Source organism: Phascolarctos cinereus, unplaced genomic scaffold, assembly GCF_003287225.1.
Source record: "Phascolarctos cinereus isolate Bilbo 61053 unplaced genomic scaffold, phaCin_HiC Scaffold_9;HRSCAF=440, whole genome shotgun sequence".
In the NCBI taxonomy this organism is placed as follows: Eukaryota; Metazoa; Chordata; class Mammalia; order Diprotodontia; family Phascolarctidae; genus Phascolarctos; species Phascolarctos cinereus.
The window spans coordinates 31,794,797-31,816,590 of NW_027556402.1; the positions used below are offsets into that span (position 1 = coordinate 31,794,797).

A 21,794-nucleotide genomic window follows, 5' to 3' on the forward strand; every position below is an offset into this window, starting at 1 on the left:
CCTGAAAGTCTGATCTATTGGAACTTCTTCTATCCTACTACACAAATATGCTTTTGAATGGGGACAGACATCATCCCCAAACTATTTCCAATCTAGAAATATATTTTGCATCCAATTTTACTGGATCACATCCACTCTGAGATGTGAGTGATGTTCTCATTGACTTAAAAGTTTCTGTTTCTTGATATCGGTTAGAGAACTGGCCACAGAGTCAGGGAGATTTGAGCTCCGCCTTGCCTGTGACCCACACTTGCTGTATGACCCTTGGCAAGTCTCTTCACCAGGCAGTGCCCCTGGGAATTAGGCTCATCAGTTGCAGAACAGCTGTGGATCTGCATTGGTAGAGGGGGTTTCCTTACTGGGTGTTCCCCACACCCAGGTCAGGACCAAAATAATAAAAATAATAATCTCTGCAAGCCTGTCCAAATCAGTGTTATTTCGTTTAGACTGAGCTTCTAGCAGGTAAGAATGCTGTTTATAGCCTTTCTATACGGTGCCTAACACAGTGTAGTTAGACATTTAATACGTGATCACGGAATATCAGAGTTAGAGCTGGACAGGAGCAGATCAGGCCCTCGTTGACCAGTCCCCTTCTCCCACCCCTCCTTACAGATGTATCGTCCTGTATTTCAGCCTCAGGAAATTGAATGCCAGCCAAAGCTCTACATTGGATTGACTTTTGCTATTTCCTTTTTGCTATTTTTTTTATAGAATTTCCTCATTTTATAGATGAAGAAACCGATACCTGTAAAATAAACTTATAATTCTGTAGTGTTCCAACTCAGTAACCTCTACAAACCCTACACTAACTACTCTAGCCTTGTAACTGCACCTTCCACCCCATGACAAACCTTTCACCTTTGCTCATAGTGAAATGAAAGCCTTCCCTCCTCTTGCTTTCTAAATTCTATCTCAAAGGTCTATCTCAAGTCCAGAGGCCTCCATATGACTTTCTTTGACTACTAATTAATTACCCTAATCAATATCCAGTTGTTCTGAGCTGAGTAGCCCATTCCCATGGTTCAGCTTCAGGACTGGAACAAAATGAGACAATCCAAGACCTTCTAAGATTTACTGAACACAAACAACCCTAGAATGGAAAGGTTATTCGGCGAAGATGCAGCATTGGTTGATTTGGGCACAGCGCCCCCCACCCCTATGTTTGTCACAGTGGTACAAACCAGTCCACATCGTGTGTCAAAGCTGTGAGTGACTCTTCACACGCTGGAATGTTTTGTACTGAGTCAACCACAGGCTGTGTCTAGAAGTCAAGTCTACATCCCCCAGACCGACCAACTTTCACAGTTATCACATTTTTGGGGAAAACCATAGTTCGGCCTCTGTGGCAGGGAATCTGGGAGGCACTGCTGGTATCACACTGACGGGAACCATTTCATTTCCTAGAGACAGAGTGTTCTAGAGGCATTTAGGGGACAGATTGGATGGAGCACTAGATCTGGAGTCAGGAAAACCTGAGTTCAAATCTGGCCTCAGAGGTGGGTGACCCTGGGTAGCTCACCTATAAAATGGGGATAATAATAGTACCTACCTCTCTGGGTTGTGGTGAGGATCAAATGCGATAGTGTTCGTTAAACCCTTACCACAGTGCCTGGCACATGGGAGCCATGTGATAAACATTTGTTTCTTTCCTTCCTTCCTGTCTCTGGGTGGCTCCCAAAGCCTGAAATGTTTTTCCTCCTCACTTTGTTCTCTTGTAATCCCTACCTCCCTTCAAAGCTCAGGAGCTCAACCACCTTCTTTCCTGACTCACTCAGTTGTTAGAGATCTTCTTTCCCCATTACTTTCTATTTGCCATATACACAGATATAGATATGCCTATCTATCATCTATCTATCTATCTATCTACATTGCTTTTATGCAAAATGACCTCATGCCAGGGATGATTTTCTTAACTTTTTGCAATCCCTTTTCTCCTTCAAAACACTTGAACTCAGGAGCCAGCTTACCCTTCCTTAAGACCTCTCTTGGTTTTCCCAGCTATCAATGCTTCATGCCATACACCCTCCACCCCCTGTATATTGTTTATTTTACATTGACTTATCCACATCCATGCTATTTCCCCTGCTACAATATAAGATTCTTGAGGGCAGGGAATATCTCGTTTTGCCATCGTATTTCCAGCATCTACCACAGGGCCTGGCCACACTATCAGGTAGTTAATAAATGCTTGCTGATTTTAATTTAATTGTTTTGAAATCATCTTGGCACAGCCATAGTGTTGACAGTATTTTTGCATTGGAGAGAACAGTAATACACTTGGCTTAATAGATTGAGATTTAGGAAGCTTTGAAAACTTTAATAGATTTGGATGGATAAGTTTTAATTGGTTTGCTCAAGACAGGGTTGATGAAATCCTTAATATTTTCAGCCTTTTTTAATGCCTTGTTTTTAAACATTTTTTTTCATATTTACCTATAATATTGAAACCACTATCATTCATTCCAATAAATTAATATTTTTCTGTTTTTAAAGTCAGATTCACCATTCAAAATTGTTGTTGACATTGGGGGTTCTTAAGCTGGGGGACCTTGAACTTTATCTTAAAATACTTTGATAACTGTATTATAATACAATTGATTTTCCTTGTAATCACATGTATTTTATATTTTTAAAAAATATTATTCTGAGAAGGGGTTCATGGGTTTCACCAACCTGACAAAAGAGCTCTGTGACACACACACAAAAGGTAAGAACCCGTGATTCTAGGCTCAGGTTTTTTGGTGGTTTGTGATTGTTCCCTCCAGATAGTTAATTTTAGGTTTTATTTGACACAAACAAACAAAAAAACTGTGCAACATATTTTATTCATCTTCATCACTCCTCAGTCTGGTGTTTGGGTTGGTGATACTAGTGGCCAGCTCAGCTACTATCTCTACAATGATGAATTCTTGAAAACATATTGTGAGTCATCTCTACATAGTAAGATTTCTTACACAGCAAGAGTACTTCCTGGTCTCTGACACTGTGTTCCAAATATTTTCTGAATCCTCTGTCTGGAATTTATTTGCATCTTCTTATTTTTCCCATGCCCAGAATTTGGACATAAAGATCTTTTCTCTAGCATCACCTTTGGATCCTATTGTCAACATCTCACGCTTGTAGTCAGTTAGCCAGTCACTGTTCATCTTGAAATATTGGTTTGAATGCTATTGGATGAACTTTTTTATTTCTTTAATGACTCAGTTGGACTTCTTGAGTTGGTTAAGGATAGCAATGTTTCTACCATCTCTTGATGGTAGCTATTTCCATGGGCTGCCCCCAGGAAGAGAGAAAGAGAAAAGAAGCATTGAGAGATTTCCTAAGCCATTCTCAATCTATAATCTATGACCTTGTTTTATAAGCGAGTCACCACCATTTGATTTCTAGTACCGTTGAAACTAACATTATCATACTTGAGCTCATTGGTCAGGGATCCCCTCATTCTTTTTTTGCACAAAGTGCTTATGGCATGCTTAACTTTTTATATGTTTTTAAGTGATTTAAGTTTTTTTCTTAATTGCCTTTGTTTTATACAGCATTATTGTGAGTTTTTGAGGATATGTGCAAACACTATAACAAAATTTGAGTTATACACTACAGACAAAGTCTTGGTTTTCAGAGGTTTGCACACGCTCAGCTAATGAACCAGTAACATTTACACCAGGAATTGAACTTAACACCAATAATTGCTACTTTATTTAATCCTGGGTATCAACAGGGGTAACACCACTGTGCTTTATTCCTAACTAGACATACAAATATGATACCACTTAGTATAATTTTCAAACCTTGGAAACTAAAAAGTTTGAGTAGAAAAAGCATTGGAAACCCAATACTACACAAGATTATTCTTCTCATGTGGGAAATTAGACTTAGCATTACCTTCTCGAAATTAGTAGTTTTATTATTCTGAGAAAATGTGGCTACCATAAAAAAATGAGCTGGGGGAAAATGAAAGAAGATGACTTATTATGAAAAATTAATTTTAGAAAATTAAGAATTTTCAGAAGTATAGCCGAACTAGAATAATTGCAAGAGGATTTTCATGGGTAGTCCAGCTCATTTAATTAGGGTGTACACCAAGGAGAAATTTAAGGAAAATTTTTATTGAATATTCAAATATATGGAATGTTATTTTATTAAATAAAAAACCCCAGAAATTATGCATCTATGTATACATATATATAGACATATATATATACATATATACACACACATATATAGATAGATAGATAGATAGATAGATAGATAGATAGATAGATAGATAGATAGATAGATATAGATATATATTTAAATTAACAATTGAACTTTAGTTATATATGAAACCCAACCTGGATTTGGATTGTCCAATCTCCCATAGGTGACATAGTCGTAGAAAGCAAAGGGTTGATAACAAAGGAACAAGTGTTAATGTTTGAACATCCAGTGATCCCTTCATGAATAGTGAATGCATTTTTTTTCTGATGAAATTAAAGGGAATGATGTCATTGGGTGGGCAAATATCATGTGTAATTTGGCAGATATTTAAATGGCTAAGCTTTGGGTAAGTTGAGTTGTTAAGCAAAGTAGGCCAGGAGTACTTAATAGAAGTGACACCCATGCAGAGGTAAAAGAGAACATTTATCTTTCTCTCTCTCTCTCCCTCTGTCTCTCCTTCTTTTTCTCCCTCTCCCCCCCCCCATTGGCCATGTTGTTTTTGAAGTAGGATGCTCAAACAGTAGGGAACACTGCAGAAGACATAAGCTACCAATAGATACAAATAGATGCAGCCATTTGAGGGAGGAAACAACTTCCATGATCAAGGCCTCTGGCAGCAAAAAAAAAAAAAAAGAGCCAGCTATTGACTCAAGAGAGTTAACCCTAGCAATCAAAGTAGGGTATTTGAGATAAGCAGATCCTGGAAGCCCTCTTGAATAAACCTCACAGCATAGATAATACCCACAAGAGAAAACTTTGTGAGGACTGTACTAAGAGAAAAGACATTGGGAACCTAAAATACTACTGCTATTGTGAATTGCTTTAGCTACATGAATTCCATATATGTGTACCTTACTACCATTATGTTCTTCAATTTGTGCCAGATTTTCCCACTGATGTGGATGGTAATTGCGGGTGAGTGTGCCCCAGGTTTATGAGAGGAGGGTGATATTTTGTAGCTCTTGCTGTCGCATATTAGTAAATACCTTTGCTAAGAGCCAACTGTGAATACCAGCTGACTTTTAATGGGAAGCACACCAGTGGTGGCTTGGGAACTACATTAGTAGGAGTAGGTATGCACAAGATGCCCACATCTAGTACCCAAGAATAGTAGGCATCCTCTGTATTTCCCACCCACGTGTGCAAGTGGAAGTTTGAGAAATGTTCCAGAGTGGATGTTGCACTTTAAAAATACAAACCTTACAGAGCTCTTGTTCAAATCCATCCTTTCCCCTTATCTTTCGACACTGCAATCTCCCTGGTGCAAGCCTTCATCACCTCACTGTTGCAATAGCCTGTCAGTTGGTCTCTGCTTCAAGTCTCTCTCTACCCTAGTTCATTCTATACTCAACTGTCAAATTGATCTTCAAATTGACCTAAATTTTTCAAATTGACCTAAAATGCAGGTCTAAAATAAATAAATAAATAAAATGCAAATCTAAGAACAGCCTGTGTAGTATCCACTGTAAAGAATATGAATCTTCCTGAGATCCCAAGAAATATTAACATTGGTGACATTAGTATAAAAGTGCCAAACTTGCCCTCTTTTGTTTTTGTTAAGTGACTTGCCCAGGGTCACACAGCTAGTAAGTGTCAAGTGTTTGGTCTGAGGTCAGATTTGGACTCAAGTCTCCTGACTTCAGGGCCGGTGCTGTATTCACTGCGCCACCTAGCTGCCCCTCCCCTTTTTTTTTTTTAATTGCACTCTTTTAAATAAAAAGGCTACTCCCAGGTAAAATCCAGGAGGGAAAAAGTCATCTAGGTTTACTATGCAATTGTTTACTAAAAAAGAGGAAGAGAGTCTTAATTTTTTGCGGTTGGATTGATTTAAGAAAAGGTATTGTATAGAATCATGTATAAAATCAGTATATTAAGGTGAATATTGCTTTCGTTTTGGCTCAGTGATTTTTAAGGAAATGAGTAGTCCCTGTGTGTGTTTTTTTTTTCTAAATTACATTCCTATGCCCTCATAAGGCATGTCATGTTGGTTGCTACAGTATTTTAAAAATGTATTTAAGGTATTCCTTTATTATATCCAACCCAAAATATTGGGGCATTTTGTATATTTCATGGAATTCTATGAGTACAGCATTCCTTAACTCTTCCTGCCATTTGTCATGATTATTTAAAAACCACGTCAGTGTTGCGTGAAAATATTCTGTTCTTTTTTAGAAAAAATAAACTCCAAATTAACTGGACTTCTAAAAAAAATACCTCCAAGATCAAACATAAAACCCTCTGTCTCTTAAAGCTCTCCATCATCTGGCCCTTTCCTACCTCTGCAGTCTTCCTCCCTTCTGCATACTTTACAATCCAGTGCCACTGGCATCGTTGCTCTTCCTTTCAGAAACACCCCCTCTCCCAACTTGCAGCATTTCCATGCTTGGAATGATCTCCCTGCCCATCTCAACCTTCTACCTTCCCTGCCCTCTGGAAGACACCTTTCCCAATCCTCCTAAATCTTAGGGCCTTCCCTCTAAGACTACCTCCAATTCACCCTTTATACTTTCCTTTCATATACCTGTTTGCATGGTATCTCCCCCACAAAACTATGAGCTTCTTAAGATTGGGAACGATTTTTTATCTTTCTTTGAGCTCCCGATACTTAGCATAGCGGCTGGAACACGGTAGATGCTTGATAAATGTGAGTTGTACACAGTAACAGCAATATGGTGCAGTGATTAGCTATGATAGCTCTGTAGAATGATGGAGTCTGAATGCAGATTGAAGCATACTATTTTCACTTGTTTTTTTCATTGTCATGGTTTTTCTTTTTTGTTCTGACTCTTCTTTCACAACATGACTAATGTGGAAATGTGTTTAACATGATTGTACATGTATAACTTATATTATTTGCCATCTTGGAGTGGGAGGAGGGAAGGGAGGGAGGGAGAAAAACTTGGCACTCAAAATCATACAAAAATGAATGTTGAAAATTGTCTTTACGTGTAATTAAAAAAAGGAAATATTAGTAAGTATAAAAAAATAGTAATAAATACTAATTCACTGACTGACCCTAAAATATAGAACAGTCTTTTTGACCTTATCTTCTTGGCTAATAAAGTCTTATCAACTGAACTCTGTTTATCTAGCCCTGCCCTTTGCCGTGGAGTGCTTATGATAGAGTTAATTAAAAGTGAAAATAGATACATTCTTTTAATTTTTTTTTTTGCTTCCCCACTTATAACAACCAGAGCTCCAGGGCCCCATACTAGGAGTTGAGCCACTGACAATAAATGATCAGAGGAGTTAAAAAGGAGGAAAAAAAATCCAGTTGATTCTTACCTGTTCCAATTGTAGTGGGCTAGAGTTCCCAGGTCTCTGAGGAACAAGAAAGGAGATTGACAGAGTCCGAAAGGTTAGGTAACTCCCCAAACTAGAGGTTTGTAAAAGAGGCATACTCTTCTGGGCAAAATTACTGTGCTAAATCTTGGGTATACAAAGATAAAACTAAAACACTCCCTGCCCTCAAGGGACTTGTTGTCTATGTATTTAAAACTAATCAAAAACAAAAAACATACAAGTTAATTTTAGTGAAAAAGTCCTTGGAAGATGGCGGAGGCAGGGGGTGATGAGGAAGTGGTGTCTGAGCACTTTTGAAGGACACTGAAGATTCTAAGAGGCTCACGTGAAGAGATAGGACACTCCAGGCATGGGGACAAGAGATAGAGTGACATGTAAAAAGAATAACCAATCTGTTTTGGCTAGACCATAGAGTTCATAAAGAGGAGTATAAGGATAGAAAGGTAAATAGGTGCCAGTTTGTGCAGAGATTTGAATGTCAAATGCAAGTTTATATTTGATCCTCAAGATGACAGGGAACCATTGGAATTTATAAGCAAGCAAAAGCTGAATCAGTGAACCCATGTTTGCTCCTCCCCCATCCATGGCACTAAACAATGAAATCCTAAAATGCACTTTTATCCATTCTGATTCTCGAATCTTTGCTCTTAATGTCTGGCCATCTTTTATTCACATAATTATCCGCAAGTGTTTCTATGTTTGCCTATTTATTACCTTATGTAAACCCCTGGTTTTCATTTTAGTTCAAATGGGCCTGTGTACAATTACAGATTAAAAATGACTTTGTAAACTAGCATTACTTTAGTTATCGGTGGAGTCAGGGAGTCTTAGCCGAAAGAGAAACAGTGTTGAAACACACTAAAGCAAAAGAAATAAATTGGTTCTTATGGCATTGCTGGAATTTCCATATATAATCTGGAAATTCTCAGTGACTAGGTGCTAGTATAGAGTGAATACGCTTCCTGATGGCAGATGAAAAAGGGTAGAGGGATAGAACAGTAGTTGTGTGTGTGTGTGTGTGTGTGTGTGTGTGTGTGTGTGTGTGTGTGAGAGAGAGAGAGAGAGAGAGAGAGAGAGAGAGAGAGAGAGAGAGAGAGAGACAGAGACAGAGACAGACAGAGACAGACAGAGAGAGAGACAGAGACAAGAGGAATGATAAAGGATGAGAGAGGAGACAGAGAGAAACAGAGGCAGAGACAGAGATTGGCAGCCCATATATATCAGGACTTACAATCTTTACATTAAATGACACCCAACTTCTCAGTGAAGGATATTTTGCTGAAAAGCATTCAGCAGCCCTGGAATTTAGATCATTCCTGCTTCAGAGAATCTATCAGGTGTTGGCTTAGAATCAGTCATTTGTTTTAAAGTTCTTCAAATTGCCAAGAGGTTTAAATGAGTAACTTGGCAGACCCTTATGTATGTCCCTAAGCAAAAATGCTCAGCTAAGATCATCAGTATCTATACTCTGAGTATGACAAATAATGCTGAGGAGAAATATTTTCCTGGTTCCTAGGTAGACTTATCACAGAAGTAGCAGCATCTCAGGAGTGGTTGGCAGGGGAGTGCAGGCACAGGAAAAAAAAAAAGTGGACATAGAGAAAAGTAACAATTGTCATAAGATTGGAAAATTGAAAAAAAAAAAGAGACATAGCTACCTTTCACAGAAAAAAAAAAAACCTCATCATGAAATTTATATATGCCCAAGCTTTAGGCAGCTGCCAGAGGTAAGATTCAGAGCCACGAATTCAAATACGCCCTGAAAATAGCTGCAGCTGACTCAAAGCATAAGACACTTTTTTGCAAATGTAATTGCTGTATGGAAAGCACTGTTAGTGACTTACTAATCTTTTTCAGCACATTCACATGCATTTATATTAATTTAATCAGCCCCATGATCTTGATTAAACCTGGAGACATATGTTCTTTGCATATGCATCTCTCCATGTGTGATGTCCTACAAGATAATTGCTAAAAGAGTCCCATCTACTCTTTCCATTTAGTCTGCATAAATTTGTTGTAGAGTAAGTTCAGGTTGATTCCATCAGGGCTAATGACAGATGTATCATAAATAAAATAAAAGCTAATGATGTAATTCTCAGTAAAGATTTTTTTTTTTTAAGTAATGAGTATGGGGCAGCTGGATGGTGCAGTGGATAGAGCACTGGCCCTGGAGTCAGGATGACTTGAGTTAAAATCTGGCCTCAGATGCATAACACTTACTAGCTGTGTGACCCTGGGCAAGTCACTTGACCCCATTGCCTAGCAAAAAAAAAAAAACCAAAACAATTAAAATAATGAGTATGGTTCCTTTATCCAGCATATAGTAAATTGCAAAATTTGCTAAATTAATATCTAGCATTTTTATCACAAATATTTTATAGTTAGAAAGGAAAGGAATAAGCATCTATTTAGAACATAAAATGTGTCAGCCACTGTGCTAAGCTCATTACAAATATCTCATTTGATCCTCAAAACAAATCCATGAAGTAGGTACTATTATCCCCATTTTACAGTTGAGGAAACTGAGGTCAACAGAAAATAAGTGATTTGTCCATGGTCATATAGGTAGTAAGTGTATGAGGCTGGATTTGAACTCAGGCCTTCCTGACTTCAGGCTTAGGGCTCTATCCACTGATTTTTCGACGACTTTAGTTGTGCTCTTGTGACAGGGACTTATTAAATGTGGCATGTTAAGAGTTCAGTTAAATCTTCCACCAAATGATTGTGGCATAGAAATGTAAATTAAAAAGGATACAAGTTACCTTTAAATGGAAAAAAAAATTATTAGAGGATACTTTTTGGAATTATTAGGAAATGTGAGGGAAAGCCAGATGTGGTGGATAGAAAGCCAGTGTCAGAAATAACTACCTTGGACACATGCTGGTTTCTCAGTGACACAGGAAATTTTCTAAGATTATAAGATAGAGAATATTTAAGAAGCTACATTAGTGAAGGGAGTTTGCACATACTGACTAAATTATAGGTTACAAATTACAGAACCAGTGAAATTGTGGAAATGTGTGAATTAATAAACAACATCAGTTGTCAATTCTTTGGTGATAAAGGATAGACAGAATATATACACTTCAGTTCTAGGTTATTTAAATGCCCTAACTGTATAGAGTTGAATTTCAGCATTTTGCTTATATATAGTTGTTAGATTAGGTATATGTTCCAAAGAAAAGCCTGCTCTTACATTAGAAAATAGAGCACCATATAAATAAAAGCATTATGAAAGTTATGAAAAATTCACTGTTCTTATAGTTATAAATAAATAATTTGTATATTAAATGAGAATGACAGAGAGAGAGAGAGAGAGAGAGAGAGAGAGAGAGAGAGAGAGAGAGAGAGAGAGAGAGAGAGAGAGAGAGAAGGAAGAAATGGGAGAAAAGTGAACAGCCTTTTGAAATTTCTAGTTAGTATACTTTTTGCTACCTCGTTAGCAAAGAGACTCTGCTGAGATGAGGATAAATTTTTTCTTGCCTCAGTGTCTCTAAGTCCCTTTTTTGTTTGAGAAGGTAGAGCCCTAGGGAGATTTACCTCAGTCGAAGTGATGATAAGTTCTAAGAACAGAAATGGTTTTCTGATCATATTAGGCGATAATTGAACCAAGAAATTCAAGGAAGGCAGTAAACAACAAATCAGTTAAAATAATTTCAAGGAAGCAGTTAAGAATTCTAAGAAGAGTTCAAAGGGTAGTGGTGATTTTTATGCCAGGCTTCTGTACCTTCTAGTATAACACGGCTGAGAAGAGATTTTCATAGCTATTAGCTTACAAGCCCAGCTGAAAAGAGAGAAAACAATTGGTTGAGAATGTTGGTTTAGGAAAAGCCAATGAGAGGCTTTATTAATCACAGTACCTCCAGAACATGAAAAGCTGAGTTACAGGTAGCCCTGAAGTACTAACTTATGAGGACCACCATACAGTAGAATTTTGAAAAAGCAAGCTGATAGAAGAGACTGAAGGGGCCTCTTTTCTTTAGGGAAGAGACTTGTTAATTACCGGGGCTCCTGATACCTTCCTTTCTACCTGCATCCCCACCAGTAGATGGTGAAGGAGGCTTAAAAATGGTGAAGTGAATGTTTTGGGGGACATCAGCTGGAGTTAACAACCAACGATAATAACAAAAAGAATTTTTGGTGGGGAAGCAGCAGAAAGCAATGCATAGGTGGGGGGAAGGCAGCATGAGGCAAGTCCAGCAAAGAACACAAAGATATACATAGAAAACACCAATAACCTTGTACCATCAGAGGCATTAGCTGACCCTCCACATGTGCCCTGGTCAGACATTTTGAATATACTTTACTTCACGTGTGGATACCCAAGTGTTTCCTATCTTCCACACATAATTCCTGTAGAAATCCATTCCTCCCATTCATACAGTATGTATGTGCTTACTATAGAGTAAGTTCAAGATTTATAGGAGACTGGATGTTACATTGCTTTTAATCAAATTATCTTTAATATGAACATCATATATGATCTGGCATACTGGTAAATAATAAAACATCAAGGACTCATGAGCTACAGCTTTCAGAAGATTCTGATACATATAATAGCTTGAACCCAGGATGGCTTAACTCGGGGTCCAGAGTGAGATTGTGCTGGGGAGTTATATATACAGGGTCTTCCAAAAATCTTAATGCAGTTTTAACTTTTGACATCTTAAAATCTTGTTGTGGTTCAGTCAACTCCATTGGGGTTATGTTGTCTAAGATACTCAAATGGTTTGCCATTTCCTTCTCCAGCTCATTTTACAGATGGGGAAACTGAGGCAAACAAAATGACTTGCCCAGGGAAACACAGCTTGTAAATGTTTGAGGCTGAATTTGAACTTGTGTCTTTGTAACTTCAAACACAGAGCTCTATCCACTTTGCCACCTAGTTGCCCCAGCTTAAAACTACGTTAGGACTTTTGGAACACATGGAGAGAGGGGGGAAAAAAAAGGAAAAAATAAAGGACTCATTTTCAAAGGACAAGCTTTTGCTTGCCCATCTGGTGTACATGAACATACCTGCTTTGCCTTCATGAACCTAAAAAAAAAAGACAAATGGACATCTTTTATTACTCAAAGTTGATATATATATATACAATAGAGATGTACCTGATTTTCCAGTTGGCTCCTTTTTATATTATTGACAAAGTACATTTTTCTTTATTTAAAAAAAATACTATCTTTCCTCTCATAGAATCTAAGATTCAGAAGGACCATAGGAGTTAGCTAGTATGACCTTCCATAATTTTGATCCCACACTGATGTTTTTTTTTACTAGTAACAGCTAGAACATATGGCAATTCAGCCTTTGCTCATCCACCTGATGTGCATAAGTCTACCTGCTTTACATTCATGGACTTAAAAAAAAAAAGAACAATTGAAGGTCAATTTTAAACAGACTAGAGAGTCATCCACTGAAGATATTATTTGTTGAGGGATAAGTTAGACTAGATACCCTTTACAATTTCTTAGAGGATACTACTCTCAAATTCTGTTGGAAGGGATCTTAGAAAACTACCTAGAAAATTGGAATTTCCTTTATAAGATCTCTGACAAATGAATATCCAGTTTCTTCTTGAATCCCTCCAATGAAAGGGACCCCGCTATATAGTAAGATGGGGAGCTAGTCCAAAAGAGAGCAGCACAATGGCATCAGTTGAAAATATTGGCAACTGTATACTCTAACAGGTAAGAGCTCTGCAGTATATTCCATGATTATACATCGCTTTACATGTATATGACCAAATGGTTCTCATGCATGCATGTTCCACAAAGAATTCCTATAAAGGCCCACATTTTCCACCTATAGTGTAGATATTTATTGTAGAGTACAGTCAAGGTTGATGGGCGATTAGAATGTGGCATTGTATTCCACTTAATGTCAGGAGGATATAAAGAAGGCTTCCAGCACATTGAGTTGGCTCCCTGGGATGAACTTTTGGGAAAATATGGGCAAGATTTTCAGACCATAGGTAGACATAGATAGATTGAGATTTGCATCATTGGCAAAGGCAACCTAATCAATAAAATTACGGATCCATTTGAGGGTTTTAAAATATGTATTCCAATATTTGCTTTCAATAGCATAGGTCTATTTAATATGTATAACATGAAGACTGTTTACAAAATTACTTGTCTAAACATCTATAAGATGTCTTCATTGTTATGTTAATTTGCATACATAATAGAGGAGGGAAAATGGGAAAGAAAAGAGAGGGAGATATTTATCTAGCCTTTTTTTTTTAAATTGAGGTGATGACATTTTCCAGATTATTCTTCTGGGCATCAAAACATGCTTACTTTAATCATTTTCATGGGAGGTGATCTCCATCTTAATTCCATGACTATAATAGGTTATGTGTGTGTGTGTGTATACACATGGAATAACTGGGTAACATAGTGGATAAGCAGGCTTCAGTTCCAGGAATAACTGAATAACTGGGTGCAAGTTCCACTTATGACACAAACTTTCTATGTGACTCTGAGAAAGCATTTAACCTCTTAGTGTTCTGGGCCAACCCCTAAGTCTATATATTACAGAGAAGGTGCTACCTGCATTGACAGAGGGGTTTCTTCACCTGGGATTTTTAGGAATTTGATATACTAAGAAATTCACAAGTCCAGTCACTGCCCCTAGTGCTGATATGTTTTAATGACTCTGTGTGTGTGTGTGTCTGTGTGTGTGTGTGCACGTGCACACATGCAGGTGAACATGCATAGGTAGAGAGAAAGTCAGACAGGAAATATACGAAACAGCTCTTGTGACTAATGGACATTAAAATTATCAACATAATGTCAGTAAAAGAATAAATATCTTTCTTAATACCAAAAGTACTCAGCATAGGATTGTATTTTTAACAGCTCTGATCAGTCCCCAGGAGTATGTAGGAAAGGAGACTTTAAAAGAGAGAAAACACATTTATATTAGAAGCATGATATAATGAACTGGGCCTAAAATTGAGCAGTGAGGAGAGGTGATTATATTTTGGAAATTGTTCAGTGTGTAGTGTCCCCAAGCTTCTCCTTGAAACAAAGGTCTGTTTTTTTTTGTCAATATTCTTCTGGTGATGCTATATGTCCATGAGTAAAGGAATGTCCCAGACCCCAAAGAATTAAAGACACAAGTTACATGAGGGGCAATAGATAATCCTCTTGTCCTATATTGCTTATATAATCTTTTCTCCCACTACACTCTAATTCCATCAGGCAGTTATTACTGTCTTACATAGATATATAGATATATAGATATATATAGATATATCTATATATCTATATATATAGATATATATAGATATATATATATATACACTTGATAATTTCCACCTAGATTCCTTTTCTTATTCTATTCCCACTACCAGGAATGCCTTCCCTTTTCTTCTCCATTTATCTAAGCCATATTCATCCTTTGAGACCAAGCTGAAGTCCCACATAACCTTATGATTTTTTATGGACTATTACAACCTTCGTTTTGAATGCATCACCTCTCCCTACCATAAGCTTCATAAGGACAGGCAGCATATCTTATATATCAGAAGCACTTAATACCTGTTTACTAAATGAATGAATTGATCTCCCTCTCCTCTGAACTGTAACGGAGCTTATTCCCTACACTACCCATTTCGTCATTCATACTATACAACATCATATATGCAGGTATTAGTCTTGTCTTTCCCAACTAGATTTTAAGCTTAATGGATGGTAAGACTATGTCCTATAGTTATTTCATATTGTTCATTAGAACCTGAAACTGAGCTTAGCCCATGATAAGCACACAAATATTCATTGAATAAATGATTACTCTGAAGATAAATGTACATCCCTAAGGTGCCTCCTAATGATGTTTGGAAAGCAGTACCTTAAATAAATATGAATTTGTTTGTTCAAAAGAAAATTGATGACAGAATAAATAGAACAGGCATTTAAGAAACCATAGTGTGTATATATATATACACACACACACATATGCCTGTATACACACACACACACACACATATACACACACATATGCACACACACACATATATACACACACATATGCACACACACACACATATATATATATACATATATCATCTCTTTTTCTCCCCAATATATTTATACAGATATGCAATGTATATAATAAAATATATCATATGCATTTTATATAAGTATATTTATACTGTGTTATTATATTAGAATAACATAAACATAATAGACTTTTACATTAAGGAAGGCCGTTAATTTTCCATTTTCTCATAGCTAGGACGGTATCTTACTATCATGCTAGCACAAAGGACAGTAAGATATGACTAGTGTTTACATTGTTTAGAGGCTGTTAACTCATTTTGTGTTGCCCTAGTTGTCATTTTATGCTATGGTTGTGTTAAGAATTTGCATGTATTATTTTATTATGTAATTAAATATAATGCATTAATCTTTAAAATATTAATATAATAAATATAATATAAATATTTTGCATGTCATATTGTGTAATATATTCTATATTATACATGTGCATACTTTTCACCTCAGGACCAAACAGATAGAAAATTAATCAAATGTTAAAAGAGACATTAGAGATTATCTTATTGAATCTCTTCATTTTACACAATGTGTATTTTTATACACACACACACACACACAATCTCACAATGACGTGGAAGTGATGAGGTTAATAAAAATAAAAATTGTTGAAACAGCAGTGACTACTAGAAATTATTTAATATAACTAGCAAAGAACTCTTTCTTCATTTTGGGGTGTTTGTCTTGTTTTGGCTTTGAAGGATTTTTTTTTTAATGTAGCTATAGGTAATATATTTTGCCTCAGTTCAAAATTGTAGAATGTAATAATTTGCTGCATAAATACTGTTGCCAAAGTCTGGTTATCTCAAGTTATAGTGAAACATTCTAAAGTTCAAATTAAATCATGCAATAGGAAATAGTATCCTGAAGAGTACAGGATCTCGTTTTTCATTTATTATAGCTTGTTGTTTTTGCATCATCAAGCTGGTTCAATAATTGCAGTGTGCTTGCAAATCACAGAGATTATTTCTGATCACAGAGTTATTATAGACTTAGGAAGAAGGCCTTAATTTCCCATTTTCCCAGAATGGACCGTAACATACCATCATGCTGGGACAAAGGACAGTAAGATATGATTAATGTTTACATTGTTTAGAGGCTGTTAATTTATTATAATTGTGTCGCACTGGCTCTCAGACCACGCCATAATTGTGTGTTAGGGATGTAAATGGCATAAATCTTGAACTCGTGTTTTGTAGAATAAAAGGTTTGCAGCATTTATATCCCTGGCCATTTATATAATAAATGTGCTGTACGTTGAAATAGGAAAGCAAAGTTTATGAGGAGTAATTAATTTTAAAGTTAAACTTCAGCTTAGACCTAAGAAAAAGAAAGGAAGTGGGTATGGAAAAGCTAGAAGGGACCTTCCAGTTCGCTTGCACCTCCTAACAAGCAAGGACCAGAAGAAAACCAGAATTAGCACTCTGTCTCTGTCTCTCTCTGTCTCTCTATCTCTGTCTGTCTGTCTTACCTCTCCTTTCCTCTCTACTTCTCCCCACTTACACTCCCTAATTCAACAAAGAATTAATTGACGGAGTAAGTTTCAAGTATGAAATTTTAAAAGCTTGTTGACTAGTCATACCACTTACCATAACTGCTTGATCGAAATATATCATTCTAAAATGAAAATCCTTTTTATATAGTATCAAAGAAAGGTTGAGGTATATGAAAATAGGCTGTTGTTCAGTTACGTCTGACTCTTTGTGACTCCATGGGCAGTCCATGAGGCTTTTTCGGCAAAGGTGCTGGAGTGGGTTGCCATTTCCTTCTCTAGTAAATTAGGGCAAACGGGGGTTCAGTGACTTGGCCAGGGTCGACAGCTAGTAAATGTCCAAGGCCAGATTTGAACTCAGCTCTTCTGGCCCCAAGCCCCGCACTCTATCCACTGAGCTACCTAGCTGATTCACGACAGTGGGTAGTGTTTGTGATAGTATCAGAGGGTAAAATAGTATAGTAAGGTCAAGCTAGCATTATATGCTATGTCCTTATCTGTATATCCTTAATTTTCATTAATCAGATTTCACAAAAACCTGATGCTAGAGCGTGGGGGAGGACCGCTCAGTTCTATAGAAACGATGTCATAATTCAGTGATGGATCAGCTGAGATATTAAATTAAAGTACTTTTGTAACTTCAAAGAGCTATAGAAAAGCAAATTATTATGATTACATGAAGACTGTAACTACATGTCAATTACCTACATTATTCGTGTGTTGCATTATTACAACACTGTCATAGTGTATTAATATGTCATAAGTAAATTCTACCTAACATCGTGGTAACAATAATCATAAATTGTGATTATTAACATCATAGTAGTAGCATTAAAAGTAAGATTACTATTATCGCTATGATGTTAGGCAGAATTTGTTTACACTGTATTAATAACCTATTACGAATGCTCATTATGTGGAGTGATGCCTGTATGTTTCCTGTCGTCAAGATTTTTCCATCATTATGGTCTTTTTTTTTTTCCAAATGAGATACACAGGATATGTTCATTAGTTTTCAGAATGCATGAAATCATATCTTTCAATTATAAACATGTGTAATGAATAAGACTATTTCTAACAGCATGCTTAAAATTAAAAGACTTCATTTGGTTTTGACCCTCTTTAACGTGGCTCCCCAGGCTTGGCATTGACAACCTGGAGGCTGTAGACTTGGAAACACAATACACTTGATGATTTATTTGCCTCACCTTCTGTACTTCTTATTCCAAGAAACAATGCCGCTTGTCTCTGAGGTGCAGTGTAAGGCCAGAACACATTCACATGACTATAATAATCCAAGGGCATGAATGATGAGGAAGGTATAAAACAGATCCTCTCATTGCCTTTAAGATAGGAAGAAATATTTTCCATATTTTCTTTTACAGAATAACATTCTCTTCTCTTCTAATTGATTGCTGATTCTTGTCAGTCTACCTCCATAAAATTTCTCGCATCCATCCGGATCCCCCCACTGACAAACCCTCTACATTAGAGGTGGGAAACCTGCAACCTCCAGGCCACATGTGGCCCTTTAGATTCTCAAGTGCAGCCCTTTGACTGAATCCAAACTTCACAGAACAAATCCCTTTAACAAAAGGAGTTGTTCTGTAAAACTTGGGCTCGATCAAAAGGCTGCACCCAGGGACCTAGAAGCTGCAGGTTCCCCACCCCTGCTCTACGTACTCTAGTGCAGGCCCTCATCATTTCATGGCTGGCCTACTGCAATAGCCTCCCATCTAGCCTCCCTGACTCAATTTCTCTCTTTTACAATCTATCTGCCTTGCAAATGACAAAGTAATATTCTCAAAACACACATCTTATCATGACACCCTCCTGCTCAAAATTCATCAATTATCCCTTCTTTGCCTCTTGAATAAAATAGAAGCTCCTCAGCCTGACATTTAAATCCTTCTGCAACCTGGCCATCATCTACCTTACCAGTTGTATTTATATAATTCCTACTAATGCCTTCATTTCCCACTAGCTTCACTGCTTGGTTTGATTCTACCACCATCCTCCTCCTCCTCCTCACCCATCATCCTGAAACTCATCATATTGACATGTTATCAGTTTTCATGCTCACACTTGATCAGGACCCTCATTTGCTTCTGCTTCCTGATTGGACAGCTTGGGAGTAGAGCAAAAACTCCTCCCAAGGTCTCTGTTAAAGAAGGCCCTTCTGTCTCTTCAAATCCCTAGCTTCCTTCAAAGCTCATCTCAGGTGTCTCTTCCTAGGAAAGCTTTCCTGATTGCCCCATTCTTAGGACATACTCCCTCTTCCCTTATGCTCCTTAGTAGATATTTTATATTCATTTATTTACTTACATGTCATTTCTTCCAAGTAGAATATTTGTTCTTTTTTTTTCTTTGAAGCATGCTGTTAGAAAAATTCTTATCCATTACATACATATATAACTGAAAGATGTAATTTGATGCATTCTTAAAATTAATTAACACATCATTAATGAGCTCCTTGAGGCCAAGAATAATTTCATTTTTGGCTTTCTATACCTAGGAATTATTGTAAGTATTGAATAAAGAGTGGTTGAATTTAATTGAATTGAATCATATCATAATATGATATCTATGAAGTACTGTATGCTCTTAAATCATAATATTCCAGGGAAGCTAACACAAATATGTAAATTACAGTGCCTAATCTATAATCTATGTTCATGTGTGTGTAAAAATTAAATACTTTCTTATGATAAAAAAATTAGCAATCGCATGTCAGTTCTATTTTTAAAGATGCCTCATAATTATTTTATCCATCAGTCATTAAGCATTTATTAAACACCAGCTGTGTGCCTGAAAAGAAAAAAAATCAGTCTGCTTTCAATGAGACTATATTCCATGATATAAAATAACACGTGCATGTTTGAGTAAATGCACACTAAATACAATGTAATTGCAAAGTAATTGGGGTCTGGAGGTGGGGTGACACTAGGCAGCTGGGATGGTTAGGAAAGGCAGTTGACCTCAATTTTGATGGGAATTAGATTCCAAGGGGTTGAGGGAACGTGGTCCTGAATTCTAGGAAAGAGACAGCCTGGCCAAGAATGTGGAGACCAGAGATGGAACAGAGCATAAGAAAAACATCAAAGAGCCCAGTTTGTCTTGGAGCATTGAATGTTGGGAACTCTTCATTCTTCCTAGCTTGTTTCATCAGTGAATTTAAGTTAAGTTGGCCTGTACAAAGGTTCCTTTTGACCTTATAGGCCTTTGGCCCTCAAAAAGAGTCCACATGTAAAATGTCTTGGTCTTCATGTGAATGAATGGACATTAACAGATGGTTGTATTTGTCTCTTTCAGTGTGTGGGGACATCCATGGACAATTCTTTGACTTGATGAAGCTCTTTGAAGTGGGAGGCTCTCCGGCCAATACACGATACCTCTTCTTGGGGGATTATGTGGACAGAGGGTACTTCAGTATTGAAGTAAGTTCTAGTTTTCTTTGTTCCTTGGACGTCCATAGAACTGGCAGCAATCCCCACAATAAGACAAGGGAGGGATCCCCACCTGACTGTCACTTAATCTTGAAATGAAAGCTTTTCACCGCAGGCCTTCCTTCCACTTGGCATTCTTTCTAAAAAGCTACGGAAAAAAGAGACCTATGTTGACTTTCCTGTAGTTCTCTACCTCAAAGGCTCCCTAATGTAAAAGCACATTAAGGAAAGGGCAGCAGATAGATATTCCACATGGTCAAATTTACTTAAAGGCTATTTTGCTTCTCAATAAGTTATTTTCTTTTCTATTATTGCTTTAACATACTATTGGAAGTCTAAATAATACCATAATAATATTATAATATACAAAACATACTATATATAATATATGTAAATTGTATGTGAATATATAATTTGATATATTGCAATGTACTAAATAATACGATAAAATATTTTTTGCAACAACTCTACCTTTAAAGTTTTGTTTAACATTGTAGGAATATTCTGTCAGTTAAATATTTATTAAGCTCCTACTATGTGTCAGGCACTCTGCTAAGCACTGAGGGTACAAAATGTGGCAAAAGGTAGTCCCTGCCCTCAAGGCACTAGCAGTGGAATGAAGGAGCTCACAATCTAATATTCCCTCATAGAATCTCTCAGCTTTTGTCCTCTCGTTTTCATTCAGCAGGAGTGACATGCTTTATTGGGTAGTTTATCACCTCCATCCATGTCCTAAGTCTGCAATAATACATAGGAGCCATGATTCTCTATTGAATGAAATAACACAGTAGTAGAAAGAGCAATGGTTCGAGTGGCAGGAGTTTGGTTTAAGTCCTATCTCTGGTGATTACTACATGTGTAACATGGGGCAGATCATATAGCCCCCCTTTGGCCTCAGTTTCTTCATCTGTAAAATAAAAGGATTGGATAAGATGGTGGCGTCTGAGAGTCCTTCTAGCTCTTGACTGGCCGTATTTGGTAAAGTAGTTATAAGCACTGAAGGATGTGCCTTTCAAATTGGGGGTCAATGGGCCATCTTAATGCACTGAGAAGAGTACAATTGTATTTGTGTGCATGTGTGTGTGTGTGTGTGTATTTACAGTTGGTATATTCTTTTCTTTAGGAGTACTTGTTAACAAACAAAGGTGTCAAACTCATGTCCAAGCAGCAGGCAGTCCACATAACTCCCCAGTGGAACAAAACCAGATTGAAATATAATTGGGAAATGTTTAAAAAAAGCAAATAAAAATGCAATACAATAAAATGTTACTTTGTAGTTTTCAAAGTCAACATGC

General features: G+C 37.0%; 1 protein-coding gene across 4 annotated transcripts in view; it reads left to right on the forward strand.

The window, feature by feature from the left end:
- PPP3CA (protein phosphatase 3 catalytic subunit alpha) overlaps nt 1-21,794 on the forward strand; it is a 386,217-nt gene that overhangs the window by 263,666 nt on the left and 100,757 nt on the right. For all 4 annotated transcript variants that reach the window (XM_078148623.1, XM_020988294.2, XM_078148622.1 and 1 more), the window contains one exon: nt 20,366-20,490. In XM_078148623.1, the coding sequence (XP_078004749.1) occupies nt 20,366-20,490 (125 nt within the window). The remainder of the gene's footprint in view (nt 1-20,365; nt 20,491-21,794) is intronic.